We start from the raw sequence: 13,197 nt of genomic DNA, 5'->3' as shown, positions 1-13,197 counted from the left end.
TTACTGGCTCCTTGGTATTTTCTGATTTAGATTTTAAAATTCATCTGAAGGTGCTATTTACATGGAAATAGAAGTTCTAGTAGTGGCGGACTCCTTGTTGTTTGAGTATGTCCAAACTGTAAGCGATTTCAAATGTCACAGTTTTTACAGCTAAATCCAGGCTAATGAATTTGATTATAGTGGAAGAAGGTGTTACCCCCACTCTCTTGGCTGTTTTTGCAAGATCACAGAGACAAGGAGGATCCAAATCTTTTGGATAGCTTGGCAGTTGTGGTGGATGACCAATACAGGGTGTTTCTCTGTTTTCCCCCTTTGCTGCAGTCCACTGATGCTCGCTAATCATGGCTTATGCCATGATATCACTATGGGGCAAAGCGAGGGGGTAGGGCCCCAAGCACTAGCTCAGCTAGCACAGGGATAGAACCCACGATGTTGGCATACTTCTGCACCACACTCTTAGCCAACTGGCTCCTAGGCAAGAGAAGTATTCAGGCTACTTCATATAGTTACTAAAACTCAACTTTAATAAATCAATGGAAATGATTCACTCTTCTAGTTGCAGTGTTAATTTTTCTCTCCCAAAGTATCCTAAATTTGTTTGTAGAAAATGCACATATTCTCTCTGCTACAAAATTTGGCTCTCGAGTGCCAGTGGTTTTGGGTGCTACGGGTACTGGTTTAGTAGAAAAATGGTGTCAGTGCTGCTCCTGGCATAGCTTGCAACGGATGCCATGTTGCTGAGGGTGTTTGCACACAGATTACATGCGTGCAACAGAAATATGCAGATGGGCAGATGGTGACATCAATAAGCATCTGTTTTCATGCCTGACCTGCCCTATTTGACCTCACTGCTCTAGATAATGTCCACTGCTAAGCATGCACAACTGAGCATGTGCTCAGCAGCATGAAGGATCATCCATCAGTACTATTTAAAAGCATCATCATCCAATATGGAGGCTAGTTGCTTATTGCTTTCTACTGATTCCTGCTGGCTTTGTTGAAGTACTGGGTGTTTGGAGGAGTTCAGAAAAGTTGGTAATGTCTGCAGGGTGTGGTGATGGGAAGGTATGTGGTTAGGTAAAGTCTGCAGGGTGTGGTGATGGGAAGGTATGTGGTTACTACTGCACAGAGCGACTGTCACTCCCCTAGGGCATGACCTTGCTTTCCTGGAATCTGCTGGAGCACAATGCTAGATTGCCCTCCTGAATGCCCCTTCTGGTATTTACAGCCACGGTGGTAGCAGTGTCGGCTTTCTTGGCATCAAGCTGGGCTTCCACAACAACAAGCTAAGATTTCATGGGAGGTCATGTTGGAGTTGTATAAAACCTTGTTGAGGCCACAGCTGGAGTACTGTGTGCAGTTCTGGTCACCACTTTATAGGATGGATGTGATTGCACTGGAGAGGGTGCAGAGGAGATTCACCAGGATGTTGCCTGGGATGAAACATTTAAGTTATGAAGAGAGGTTGGATAGACTTGGATTGTTTTCGTTGGAGCAGAGAAGACTGAGAGGCGACCTGATCGAGGTGTACAAGATTATGAGGGGCAATGACAGGGTGGATAGGGAGCAGCTGTTCCCCTTAGTTGAGGAGTCAGTCATGAGGGGGCATAAATTCAAGGTGAGGGGCAGGAGGTTTAGGGGTGATGTGAGGAAAAACATTTTTACTCAAAGATTGGTGACGGTCTGGAATGCACTGCCTGGGAGGGTGGTGGAGGCAGGTTGCCTCACATCCTTTAAAAAGTACCTGGATGAGCACTTGGCACGTCATAACATTCAAGTCTATGGGCCAAGAGCCGGTAAATGTGATTAGGTAGGTAGGTCAGGTATTTCTCATGTGGTGGTGCAGACTCGATGGGTCGAAGGGCCTCTTCTGCATTGTGTGATTCTGTGATTCATGACCCTAGTTGGTATGTTCACTGTTGCACTCTGACATTGTGGGGTTTCTGCATGTGCTGCAATGTAAGTTGCTGCATGATGTTTGAGTCCGCAACTGTCCTCTTGGGGTTGGCCACCACGTCCTTGCTGGAAGGGAGAGATTCCAAGCTCTGCGCAAAGCCCTTTGTTAACCTGTGCCAAAATCCTACATGCCCCATGTCAAATGGCAGGATGAGGGCAAAGTGAGATTTGAGAAGGTGGATTAGGCAGTAACATACTGCCTAATTTTCAGTGGGTTTAACAATGCTAATGGGCAGCTAAAGTTGCTGGGATTTTCCCGCAAGGCATGGGCCTCACCCACAGTGGCTAAAATACCAGCGGCGGGGAGATGAGACCCTTAAGTGACCATTAATTGGCCCAAGGGCAGGCAGGCCATCCAACACCGCCCCCCCCCTCATAAAATTTCAGACAGGTCAGGAATTGGTTGGTAGGCAATGGGAAGGTCACTCACTGTTTTTCATGTACCTCCCCCCCCACCCCCCAACAAACCTGGCAGTGGGAGAGCATAAAATCTACCCCATTATATCTACAGCACTGAAACAGGTCATTCAGCCCCATTGACCTATGCCGGTGATTATGGTCCACATTATCCTCTTCCCACTATTCAGTTAACCCTGTCAGCATATCCTTCTGTTCCTTTCTCCCTCAAGTACTTAACTAGTTTTCCCTTAAACACATCTATGCTATGCACGTCAACTACTCCTTTTGGTAGCGTGGAGAATGGAGTGAAAACGGAGGAACTCCATTTTAAATGTTCTGTTCATCCTTTCCTACTGGGGTGAATTCAACTTCCTTCTAATGTTTCTCCAGGCTTTCCTAAGAACCCTATGTTGCTAAGATCAGCCTCACGGCTTCTCTCTCAATTATTTCCATCCCTTACTTGTCTCTCTTGTGACCAGAGCGGGACACGATATTCAAGATGTGAACTACTTTCTGTGAATTATATCTCTACCTGGTTTGTCTATCCAATTCAACATTTTGTTACAATAATTGAAGCATGTCTTCCATCACCCTATTGAGAGCAGTTAATTCAAGCTGTTCATCAAATCTGAGACCTCCTTGTTCTGTCTGTGCATCTCACCTAATGGAACCATCAGAGAGCTCATTTGTGATTTTTCTAGCGTAAATAAGAATGGACTTAATTTTTTTATTTTTGTTTCATATATCCAATTTTACATTTCAATTATTAATTAATATTTTCAAGACTATTTTTATATTTTCACATATTTAACCTCTTACCATATTACAATTACTTCAAAAATAATGCGGATACAAATGTCAAATTTACTGTTTTGTTTCACTGGAACAAAGCTAGTGAATATCTTAATGGTCAATAGTATAGATTGGATAATGAGAGGGGATTGTTTAACAGAATTGTCATGTACAATGTAAATAGACTTGCCATTTTAAAACATGTAAATGTTGCAGTGACTTCACACCAACCCAAGGTGACCTTATTTGTACTGTTCAGTCAAAGCATGTTCAGTAATAATTTTTTAAAAACATACAGAGTACTGTTGAGGCCAACTGATGCCATTATTGTAATGCCCTTCCACAAGACCAGAGCACTAAGCTGCAGCCTCATTGTAAAAAAGACTAGTTAAATATTTGTACTCAGTATGACAATAACAAAATACGTTGTGTGGCATAATGAAGTTATACTGTAAAAACAATTCTCCTTTTAATGTCTCTGCTGCTGTAGTTCGGTACAGCAATCACCATCTTTGAATTGCTTGTATAGAAAATGATGTATTTTTTAAATAATGCATAAAATTGAGTATCAAAGTACAACTAATAAATCAACAAGCTTCTACAAAATTCTTCAACTCTTATGTAATTCGAGTAGCTTCTTAAAAAAATGCAAGAACTGTCAGCCTTTATGGTATAGCCCATTAAGTTTAATTCTTACACTAGCCAGATAGAGGCAGTGTTGCACTGCTGAAATTAAAAACAAAGCCTAATCTGTTTCTCCTACAGAAAGAACGTGAGAAAGGTTCCAATCTGGCGTTCATGTTCCGTCAACCATTTGCTGCTGGGAGAGTCTTCAGCATCAGCATGCTAGATACACTGTTGTACCAGGTAGTGTTTTTCATTGTTATTATTAAAGAAATAAATCCACAACTCCAATAGACTGTCATTAAGCCTAATACATAATGGCACTGGCCTAATGTGTCTTGGAATATTGCCAAATCAGGGATTCTGATATATCTGTACCTGGTTTGCAAATTAGTCTCTGTTCTTTTAAGCAGGCTGATTGACATATGGATTGATTTAACATTCATCTAATAAATCAAACTGTACAAAATGTTGTTGCTCTGCTGAAAATAATCAGGCTACCCAAGGAATAGATTAAGATGTTTGATTCTATCAAAATGCCAAAATTACCTCCTAACAAGGTTTGATTTGATATTTGTTATTTTAGTATCTACAAATAAAAAGACATCCGTCTGTATTTGGACAGAGAGTCATTGTTGTTACTAAAGAGCGGCCTAAATAGCTTCCTTCTTCAAAACTCTGATGATGATATATTTTTTGCGATATAGTTATAACATGTTGTTTTTATATCTTTTGGAAAAGAAAAAGGGCATTGATTTTCTCTCCATTTGTGAAATTTATAAACTGTTATATTTCAACCTTGAAGTGAAGAATGTTGGTCCTTGCTGCAGTGAGATCGCAGCTTCCTCAATCAGTTACATATTGGGCGGTACTTAATGGAGGTGACGGGGTCTCACCCGCCCCTGCATCACTTTTCCTCATGAAGACCCGATATATTAAGTGCCAATCCCTGGTATCAAGGGTCCTGTGGGGAGAGGTCCCTCCTGTTGATAGTTGCTCGCCAATCAGAGGCCAGCAGCTCCTCATTGCTTCGCAGTGTTATCTGCTGGTATGACACCCACCCAAGCGTGGTATTGTCGCTGAACCCCAAACCACAGGTGGGTGATGGCAGAAGGGGCTTCATGAGGGCAGGGGGATGGCTCTCAGCGGACCCCCTTGTCACATTGCTGGGCCCTTTGATCAGCCACTGAGCGCCTTTGAATGAGGGGTCATCCCCAAGAGCCCGCAAGCAACACGGCACAAGTTTGCTTCTCGTGCTCCCCACATGGCAAGCCTAGCACCCCCATTTAAGGGCTGCAACTGGTGATGGAATGGGAAGGCCGTCCCCAGCCCTTCCATCACGGACTTAATCGGGATGGAGGCAGGAAAGTGGCTGAGTTCCCAATTGCCATCCTGCTGCCAGATTAAATGCTGCCCTGCCACCAGACTCACCACGGGCTAGTGCATTAAATTCCGCCCATTGTTCCTAAACGTCCGGGAGGCTATCCTGGGATCCCCAATGTAAGGCCAAGATCCAGCATATCCACATCCAGGTTTATTTTCCAGCTGATCCATGGCATCCCTGACTTTGGTGGAAATGTGTTGCAGAGGTTTTTCAGCTCAACCACCTTCAGTTTCAATGATTTTCAGTGGGAAAATTGCAGAGGAAACCATAATAACAATAAATAGATAAATAAGTGCAATTGTTGCAATTAATAAAGCGCTATGTTTCTTACTCAGTTACACAAAAAAACCTAAATTTTTGTCTCTCGGCGATTTATGTTTGCAATTGCATCATACCAACAAAGTCCTGTCTAAGCCATTACCTACATGGTAGCATCTGATAATATGGATTGACTGTAGGAAATGCTGTACTTTCAAACCATATTTTCACTTGCCACTTTATTTTTCATAGTTTGCTCCCCATTCTCCCTCAATAGGAGAGCAGCTGACTGGACAGTAGGCTTGTTCACTGCGTCTCATCCCAAACCTGAACTCAATCGCACAGTAAAGATGTGATAACAGTATCAAAATGTATTTATTTTGGGTCATGGTCCAACTTGCCAGTCTTGTTAGGGAAATTGGACTAGGCAAATGCATGTGGTTGATAGTTTGGTATTGTTTGGTATTTTAGTCCCACAAAACTGAGGTCAAAGTTATAGAACTATCATAGTAACAGAAAATTCTCCCACTTTTTGTACCGATTAATCTGTCTTAAGCTAGCTCTTCAAAAGCACCAGTTAAAATAGTTCTGCCCCTCAGGCCACCATATAAGAGGGCAGTATGCACCTACATCTCATTTCAAAAATATGGAAAACTTAAGCATAAATATAAACAATTAATAATGATGCATTCCCGTGATGCTTTTGTTCTAACTTTGGACAGTGTTAGCAGCTCGACACCACCCTGGACAAAGCAGCCCATGGATTGACACCATGTCCATCACCTTAAATAATAATTCTCTCCAACACCAGCAAAGCACCTAGAAGATGCACTGTAATAACTCCTCAACGTTCTTTGACAGTACCTCTCAAGTTCATGATCATTGTCACCTAGAAGCACAAGGACAACAGGTGCATGGGAACGCCATCACCTGCAAGCTACCTGCCAAGTCAGGCACCATCTTAACTTAGAAACATATTACTGTTCCTTCATCATCACTGGCTCAAAATCCTGAAACTCACTCCATAACAGCACTGTTATGGAATAGCATCACCACATTAACTGCAGCAATTCAAGACCACCTTCCTGAGGGCAATTCAGGCTGGGCAATAAATGCTGTCCTTGCCAGTGATATCTGGGATCCTGTGAATGAATAATAAAAATGCCCATCACTGTCATGCAAGTAGTACAGAAATCTGGCTAACTTCACAAATCCACTTGGATGCCTTGGTGATTTTTTGTTTGTGTGTTCAGGGTCTCCCGTTTGTTATTATGGATATATAATGTACAGATGAACATTGACTTTTTGGGAACTTCAATTATCTTTCTATATTAAGAAATTATTTATAGACCCTGTAGGATGGTTTTATATTAATGTGTTTGTTCCAGCATATCATTTTGCTGTGGTAGACATTTTCATTCACTTTATTATTATTTTAATGATTTTTTTGGCATTTTTCTTTTTGGTTGTAGTCATTTGTGAAGGACTACATGATCTCAATCGCAAGGCTGCTTTTAGGGCTGGATACCACACCAGGTTCTGGATTTCTCTGTGCAGTAAGTTCTGTTTTTCAAAATCTAATACATAAGTTGTTCCGTAAGCATTTGTTATGTGCCTTATTTAAAGCATTTTATTATATGAAACCCTGTTTTGCTTAGAATATTCTTTACATGGTTCAACACGTCCATAAGCTAAAGCTCAGATTTTTCCCAGTTTCTGTCAGCTGGATTTTTGATATGATATCAACCAGAATCTGGTACACTGACTAGTTTGGAGTGTTGCACTTCATTGTTGCGAAGGTTGGTTTCTGTAGGAAGAGGATGAGAGGAGGTTAACAGTTTTTGAAATGTGGGTACGGTGGAGGATGCTCAGAATCAGCTGGATGTACAGATAAACAAATGAGTGGTTTACATCAAGACTAGAAGTTCATGGATAAAAAGGGCTGCGAGAGAAAGATACCCAGGTACAGACAATGGAAACGAAGATCCAACAGCCTCGTCCTGGCAACAATTGAAGGAAAAATTGAAGGTAAAAACGAAAGAGGAAGAAGAAAGATTAGATGGGTGGATAACATTGAGATGTAGACTGAGGAAGGCATGAAGAAAGCCAGAGCAGAAGCAAGATGATGCCAGTGGCCCCACTAAGGATATGGTGACAACGAACCAACTAACCAACCAGAAGCAGAATTTACACACTTTGATTTTTAATGACTTTAACTTGATAATGATAATGAAAGAGGTTTCCTGTGTGAATTCAGTTTACCTCTTTACTGCATTGACATTAAACCATGCTTTATATTGAAAATGACTTTATTTATTGCTTTGAAACCATTGGCTAAATTTTAAAAGGCTGAGGAACAGCATTTCAGTGACTTAATATAGCAGCTCCTAAGATGGCCGAACATTTGCATGACTGTTCCTTATAAATTCTAAAGCTATTAACAATGGAGTCATGTTGTCTAGAAGAACACATCAAAGCCAAAAACCATAGAGGAATGTTAATGTCCACATCTCCTGACCCATTCACAAAACATCCAATCACCTGTGTATTAAACTTGGTAGGGAATATGCCATTGGACTAAATCACTTTAGACAATGGACCCTGGCTAAGAAAGGAACTCGTCCAGCCATAATTTAATCATGTCTAGACCATGTATCTGGAATCAACTTGCTGTGACTATATTTGGGTAACTGGTTTGTTGGTGAGAGGGGATCACGTCTCTCTTTCTGACTTTGAGCGAAAACCGGAAGACAGAAGAGGTGTTTGGTAGATTGACCGAAAAGATGGATTTTGAGAAGGACTTTAAGGGTGATAAAATAGATGGGTTTAGAAAGGAAGTTCCAGAGAGAAGAGGTCAGCAAATAAAAGGCTCTGTCATCAATTTTGAAAGAAGGAAAGTCAGGACACAAAATATACAAGAGTACCAAGTTAGAGGATACAAAGCTTGTGCAAAGGCTGGAGTAGATTCAAAGATAAAGTGAGGTGACGCTACAGAGGGTTTAAAAATGTGGATGAGGATTTTAAATGTAAAATTCTAGAGGACGTGAATCAGTGTGAGTCAGCGCAGGCAGAGGTAATGGCTAAATTGAATGTAGTACAGAGCAAGATATGTGTGGTAGTGTTCATGAAGGATTAAAGGCCAATAATGAGCACTAGAGTAATCAAGATTGGAAATGAAAAAGCATGTACAAGAGTTTCAGTGACAGAGGAACTGAGATAGAGGAGGAAGCAGATGACATTGGCAGTTGGTAATAAATAGAAAGTGCTGTTTAAAACTCAGTTCGGGATCAAAAATCAGGGATGTAGATGGTCTACTTTACTCTGAGCAAATGGTTGGTAAGGGGAGTGGACACAGGAGAGTCCACTTAGTGTCGTGGCCAGTATTTCAATCAACATCATTATCACATTGAAAAAACTCAGCAGGTCTGGCAGCATCGGCGGAGAAGAAAAGAGTTGACGTTTCGAGTCCTCATGACCCTTCGACAGAACTTGAGTTCGAGTCCAAGAAAGAGTTGAAATATAAGCTGGTTTAAGGTGTGTGGTGGGGGGGCGGAGAGAGAGAGACAGAAGTGGAGGGGGGGTGTGGTTGTAGGGACAAAAGCAGTGATAGAAGCAGATCATCAAAAGATGTCAACAACAATAGAACAAAAGAACACATAGATGTTAAAGTTGGTGATATTATCTAAACGAATGTGCTAATTAAGAATGGATGGTAGGGCACTCAAGGTATAGCTCTAGTGGGGGTGGAGGGAGCATAAAAGATTTTAAAATATTTAAAAATAATGGAAATAGGTGGGAAAAGAAAAATCTATATAATTTATTGGAAAAAAAAGGAAGGGGGAAACAGAAAGGGGGCGGGGATGGAGGAGGGAGCTCAAGACCTAAAGTTGTTGAATTCAATATTCAGTCCGGATGGCTGTAAAGTGCCTAATCGGAAGATGAGGTGTTGTGCCTCCAGTTTGCGTTGGGCTTCACTGGAACAATGCAGCAAGCCAAGGACAGACATGTGGGCAAGAGAGCAGGGTGGAGTGTTAAAATGGCAAGCGACAGGGAGGTTTGGGTCATTCTCGTGGACAGACCGCAGGTGTTCTGCAAAGCGGTCCCCCAGTTTACGTTTAGTCTCTCCAATGTAGAGGAGACAGACCACTTTAACACCTATGTGTTCTTTTGTACTATTGTCGTTGACATCTTTTGATGATCTGCTTCTATCACTGCTTGTTTGTCCCTACAACCACACCACCCCCCTCCACTTCTCTCTCTCTCTCTCTCTCTCTCTCCGGCCCCCCCCCCCACCCCAAACACACACCTTAAACCAGCTTATATTTCAATTCTTTCTTGGACTCGAACTCAAGTTCTGTCGAAGTGTTATGAGGACTCGAAACATCAACTCTTTTCTTCTCCGCCGATGCTGCCAGACCTGCTGAGTTTTTCCAGGTAATTCTGTTTCTGTTTTGGATTTCCAGCATCCGCAGTTTTTTTGTTTTTATCATTATCACATTGCTACTTTTTGGACCTTTGCTGTGTGCAAAGCAGCAGCTGAATTTCCTGCATTACAACAGTGACTGTGTGCTTCAACAGTATATTTCACTGGCTGTAAGATACTTGGGAGTGTCATGAAAGAATCTCTAAAAATGCAAGTCTTGCTTTTTTTTGGGAATCAGTAGCTAAATACCAGAGTTTGTGGTGAGGATTAATGATGGTGGCTTTGCTCTTTCTAATATCGTGTTGGAGGAAATTGTGGTTCTATTGCTTCTTACCTTTAATACTACTTCATCTAGTGACAATTTTCATTTCGCTGTCTTCTCTGACCTCAAGTCAAATGTTTTTAATTGCGAAAACTCATTCCATAAAGCTTGGTTTTCACTTTTGTTCGAGTTTCCTTTTCACCCCTATGGAACCAAGTCCGCCAAACTACTTCCATATTTGATGAGACTTTTTTTTACCTCTGTGCAGATTGTAAGAAAATACTTGCCATCATCTTCTAATTGCTCTCTCCATTTTAACCTTTTGTTTCTTTGTTTTATCAATGCTACTGTGGTCAATACTCCAATGAATCTTTCAAATGTTCTTCCCAATCTATAAATACACATAGTGTTGAAATCAGGATATTGCAATCGCATTATGATCATTCCATTCATTTTTCTCAGTCTCTCTTTTGGTTTATTCAGGAATTTAAAAATTAATAATTCCTTTGTATTATGAATGGAAATTCACAGGCTGAGGAAACCTAATTTCCCAAATCCCCTTCCAGAATGTACAAATGAAAGATATCCCCATGAAAACCTCAGGTTTGGCATCATTGGCACCACTTGCTGATTTATCTCACTGTCTCTTTTAGACTTTTCAATGCTAATGGCATCCTAAGCTATGGACCTTGGCCCTTCAGCTTTGTTTCTTAATTTTAAAAGGAAGGATCTCCTGTAGGCAAATCTTATCCCTTTTATTAAACCTTAAATGTTAATATTTGTGCAGCAAAATATGGTTCTTTGCTGGACCAATCACATAAGAAATTTCAGTTCAATGCAATTGGTGATAAACTTCGTATGGTAACTAAGCAACTGTATGTCCTAGTAGGTCTTTTTGTCATTGTTAAGTTAACTCTGCCATAGAAGCTCCTTCTTTATTGCTTAGCATTTGTCTTCTGATTGTGTTTGTCATAATGACCAGAATACTATTATAAATCAATGATTCATTTTTTATACTTTATGACCATTACCCAGTTGCTCTGAAATCTCAAATTGATTTTTTAATTGTATTATGTACCCTTTTAGTAAATTCTGTTCTCATTGAACAGATATCATGAGCCTGAATTTTCTCTGGACTTCTGCCACAACTCCAGTGGGAGTTTAGCAGTACCCACCATCAGCAAGAACTCATTTCCAGCATCCTCTGATCAGCTTTGGAAGAAGACTATGACAGGGACAATGGTATCTGGAGGTGACTCCCGCAGTGGGGGCGGGGATTACGCCAGGAATTCTCACTTCCCTGACTCAGTAAAGGTCATATACCCAATTTCAACGAGGCATATTGGTTTCTGGATGGGGGCAAATGAAACCCAATGGGAGGAAGTTCCAAAGCAGGGGAACAACCAGGACTCCCAAGCAGGGCAAGTGGATGAAGTAGCAGTGGGTAACCATTTTGGAGATAGTGACCATAATAAAGCTGGATTTAGCATCATTATAGAAAAGAACAAAGATAGAATGGGAGTAAAAGTTCTAAAATGGGGCAAGACAAATTTTACAAAGCTGAGGAGTGATCTGGTGCAAGTGGACTGCATACAGCTACTTGGAGGAAATTCAGTAACAAAGCAGTGAGAGGCATTCAAAACAGAGATTCTATGGACACACTGTTTACAAGTCTAGAGCCCCCTAGTTATCCAGAAGTATACAGGATAAGATAAAGCAGAAAAAAGAGAGCTTATGACAGTCACAAAAACTTAATATTGTAGAAAACCTAGATGAGTATAAAAAACACAGGGGTGAAGTAAAAAAGGAAATTAGGAAAGCAAAGATAGGATAATGAAACAATATTGGTAGGTAAAATCAAGGAAAACACAAAGGTGTTTTATCAGTACATTAAGAGCAAGACAATAATTAAGAAAAGGGTAAGGCCTATAAGGGATGTACAAGGTAACTTATGTGTGGATGCAGAAGATGTGGGCAGGAATCTTAATGAGTGATTTGTCTCTGTCTTCACTAAGGAGAGGGTTGATGCAGACATTCTCGTTATTGAAGAGGAGTGTGAAACATAGAAATTAGGAGATGGAGTAGGCCATTTGGCCTTCAAGCCTGCTCCGCCATTCAATATGATCATGGCTGATCCTGTATCTCAACACCATATTCCTGCTTTCTCTCCATACCCCTTGATGTCCCTAATAACCAAAAAATTATCAAATTTTTCTTGAATATACTCAGTGACCCAGCCTCCACAGCCTCTGTGGTAGAGAATTCCACAGGTTGACCACCCTCTGAATGAAGAAATTTTTCCTTATCTCAGTTCTAAATGGCCGGCCCCGTATCCTGAAACTGTGGCCCCTGATCCTTGACTCCCCAACCAGGGGAAACATCCTCCCTGCTTCTAGTCTGTCTAGCCCTGTGAACATTTTATATGTTTCAATCAGATCCCCTCCCATTCTTCTAAACTCTAGTGAATACAGGCGCAGTCTGTACAATCTCTCCTTGTACTACGACAGTCCTGCCATCCCCGGTATCAGCCTAGTGAACCTTTGCTGCGCTCCCTCTATGGTAAGTATATCCTTTCTTAGGTAGGGAGACCAAAACTGCACACAATACTCCAGGTGTGGTCTTGCCAAGACCCTGTATAACTTGAGTAAGACACCCCTACTTCTGAACTCAAGTCCTCTTGTAATGAAGGCCAACATACTATTTGCCTTCCTAATTGCTTGCTGCACCTGCCTATTTACTTACATTGACTGGTATACAGGGACACCCAGATCCCTTTGAACATGCACGTTTCCCAATATATCACAATTGAAATAATACTCTGCCTTTCTGTTTTCCACACCAAAGCATATAACTTCACATTTATTCATGTTATACTGCATCTGCTATGTGTTTGCCCACACACACAACTTGTCTAAATCGCCCTGAAGCCTCCTTGCATCCTTCTCACAAGCCACCCAATTTTGTGTCATCAGCAAACTTGGAAATATTGCATTTTGTTTCCTCATCCAAGTCATTTATATATATTGTGAATAGCTGGGACCCAAGCACTGATCCCTGCAGTACACCACCAGTCACCGCCTACCATCCGGAAAAAGACCC

General features: G+C 41.2%; 1 protein-coding gene across 3 annotated transcripts in view; it reads left to right on the top strand.

The window, feature by feature from the left end:
- Positions 1–13,197, top strand: part of kcnt2 (potassium channel, subfamily T, member 2) — a 789,028-nt gene that overhangs the window by 549,490 nt on the left and 226,341 nt on the right. For all 3 annotated transcript variants that reach the window (XM_041208210.1, XM_041208209.1, XM_041208208.1), the window contains 2 exons: positions 3,913–4,014; positions 6,886–6,969. In XM_041208210.1, the coding sequence (XP_041064144.1) occupies positions 3,913–4,014; positions 6,886–6,969 (186 nt within the window). The remainder of the gene's footprint in view (positions 1–3,912; positions 4,015–6,885; positions 6,970–13,197) is intronic.

The sequence above is a fragment of the Carcharodon carcharias genome, chromosome 16 (assembly GCF_017639515.1).
Source record: "Carcharodon carcharias isolate sCarCar2 chromosome 16, sCarCar2.pri, whole genome shotgun sequence".
Taxonomy (NCBI): domain Eukaryota; kingdom Metazoa; phylum Chordata; class Chondrichthyes; order Lamniformes; family Lamnidae; genus Carcharodon; species Carcharodon carcharias.
The sequence above is the reverse complement of the archived record's forward strand: the minus strand, read 5'-3'. Positions and strand labels throughout refer to the sequence as shown.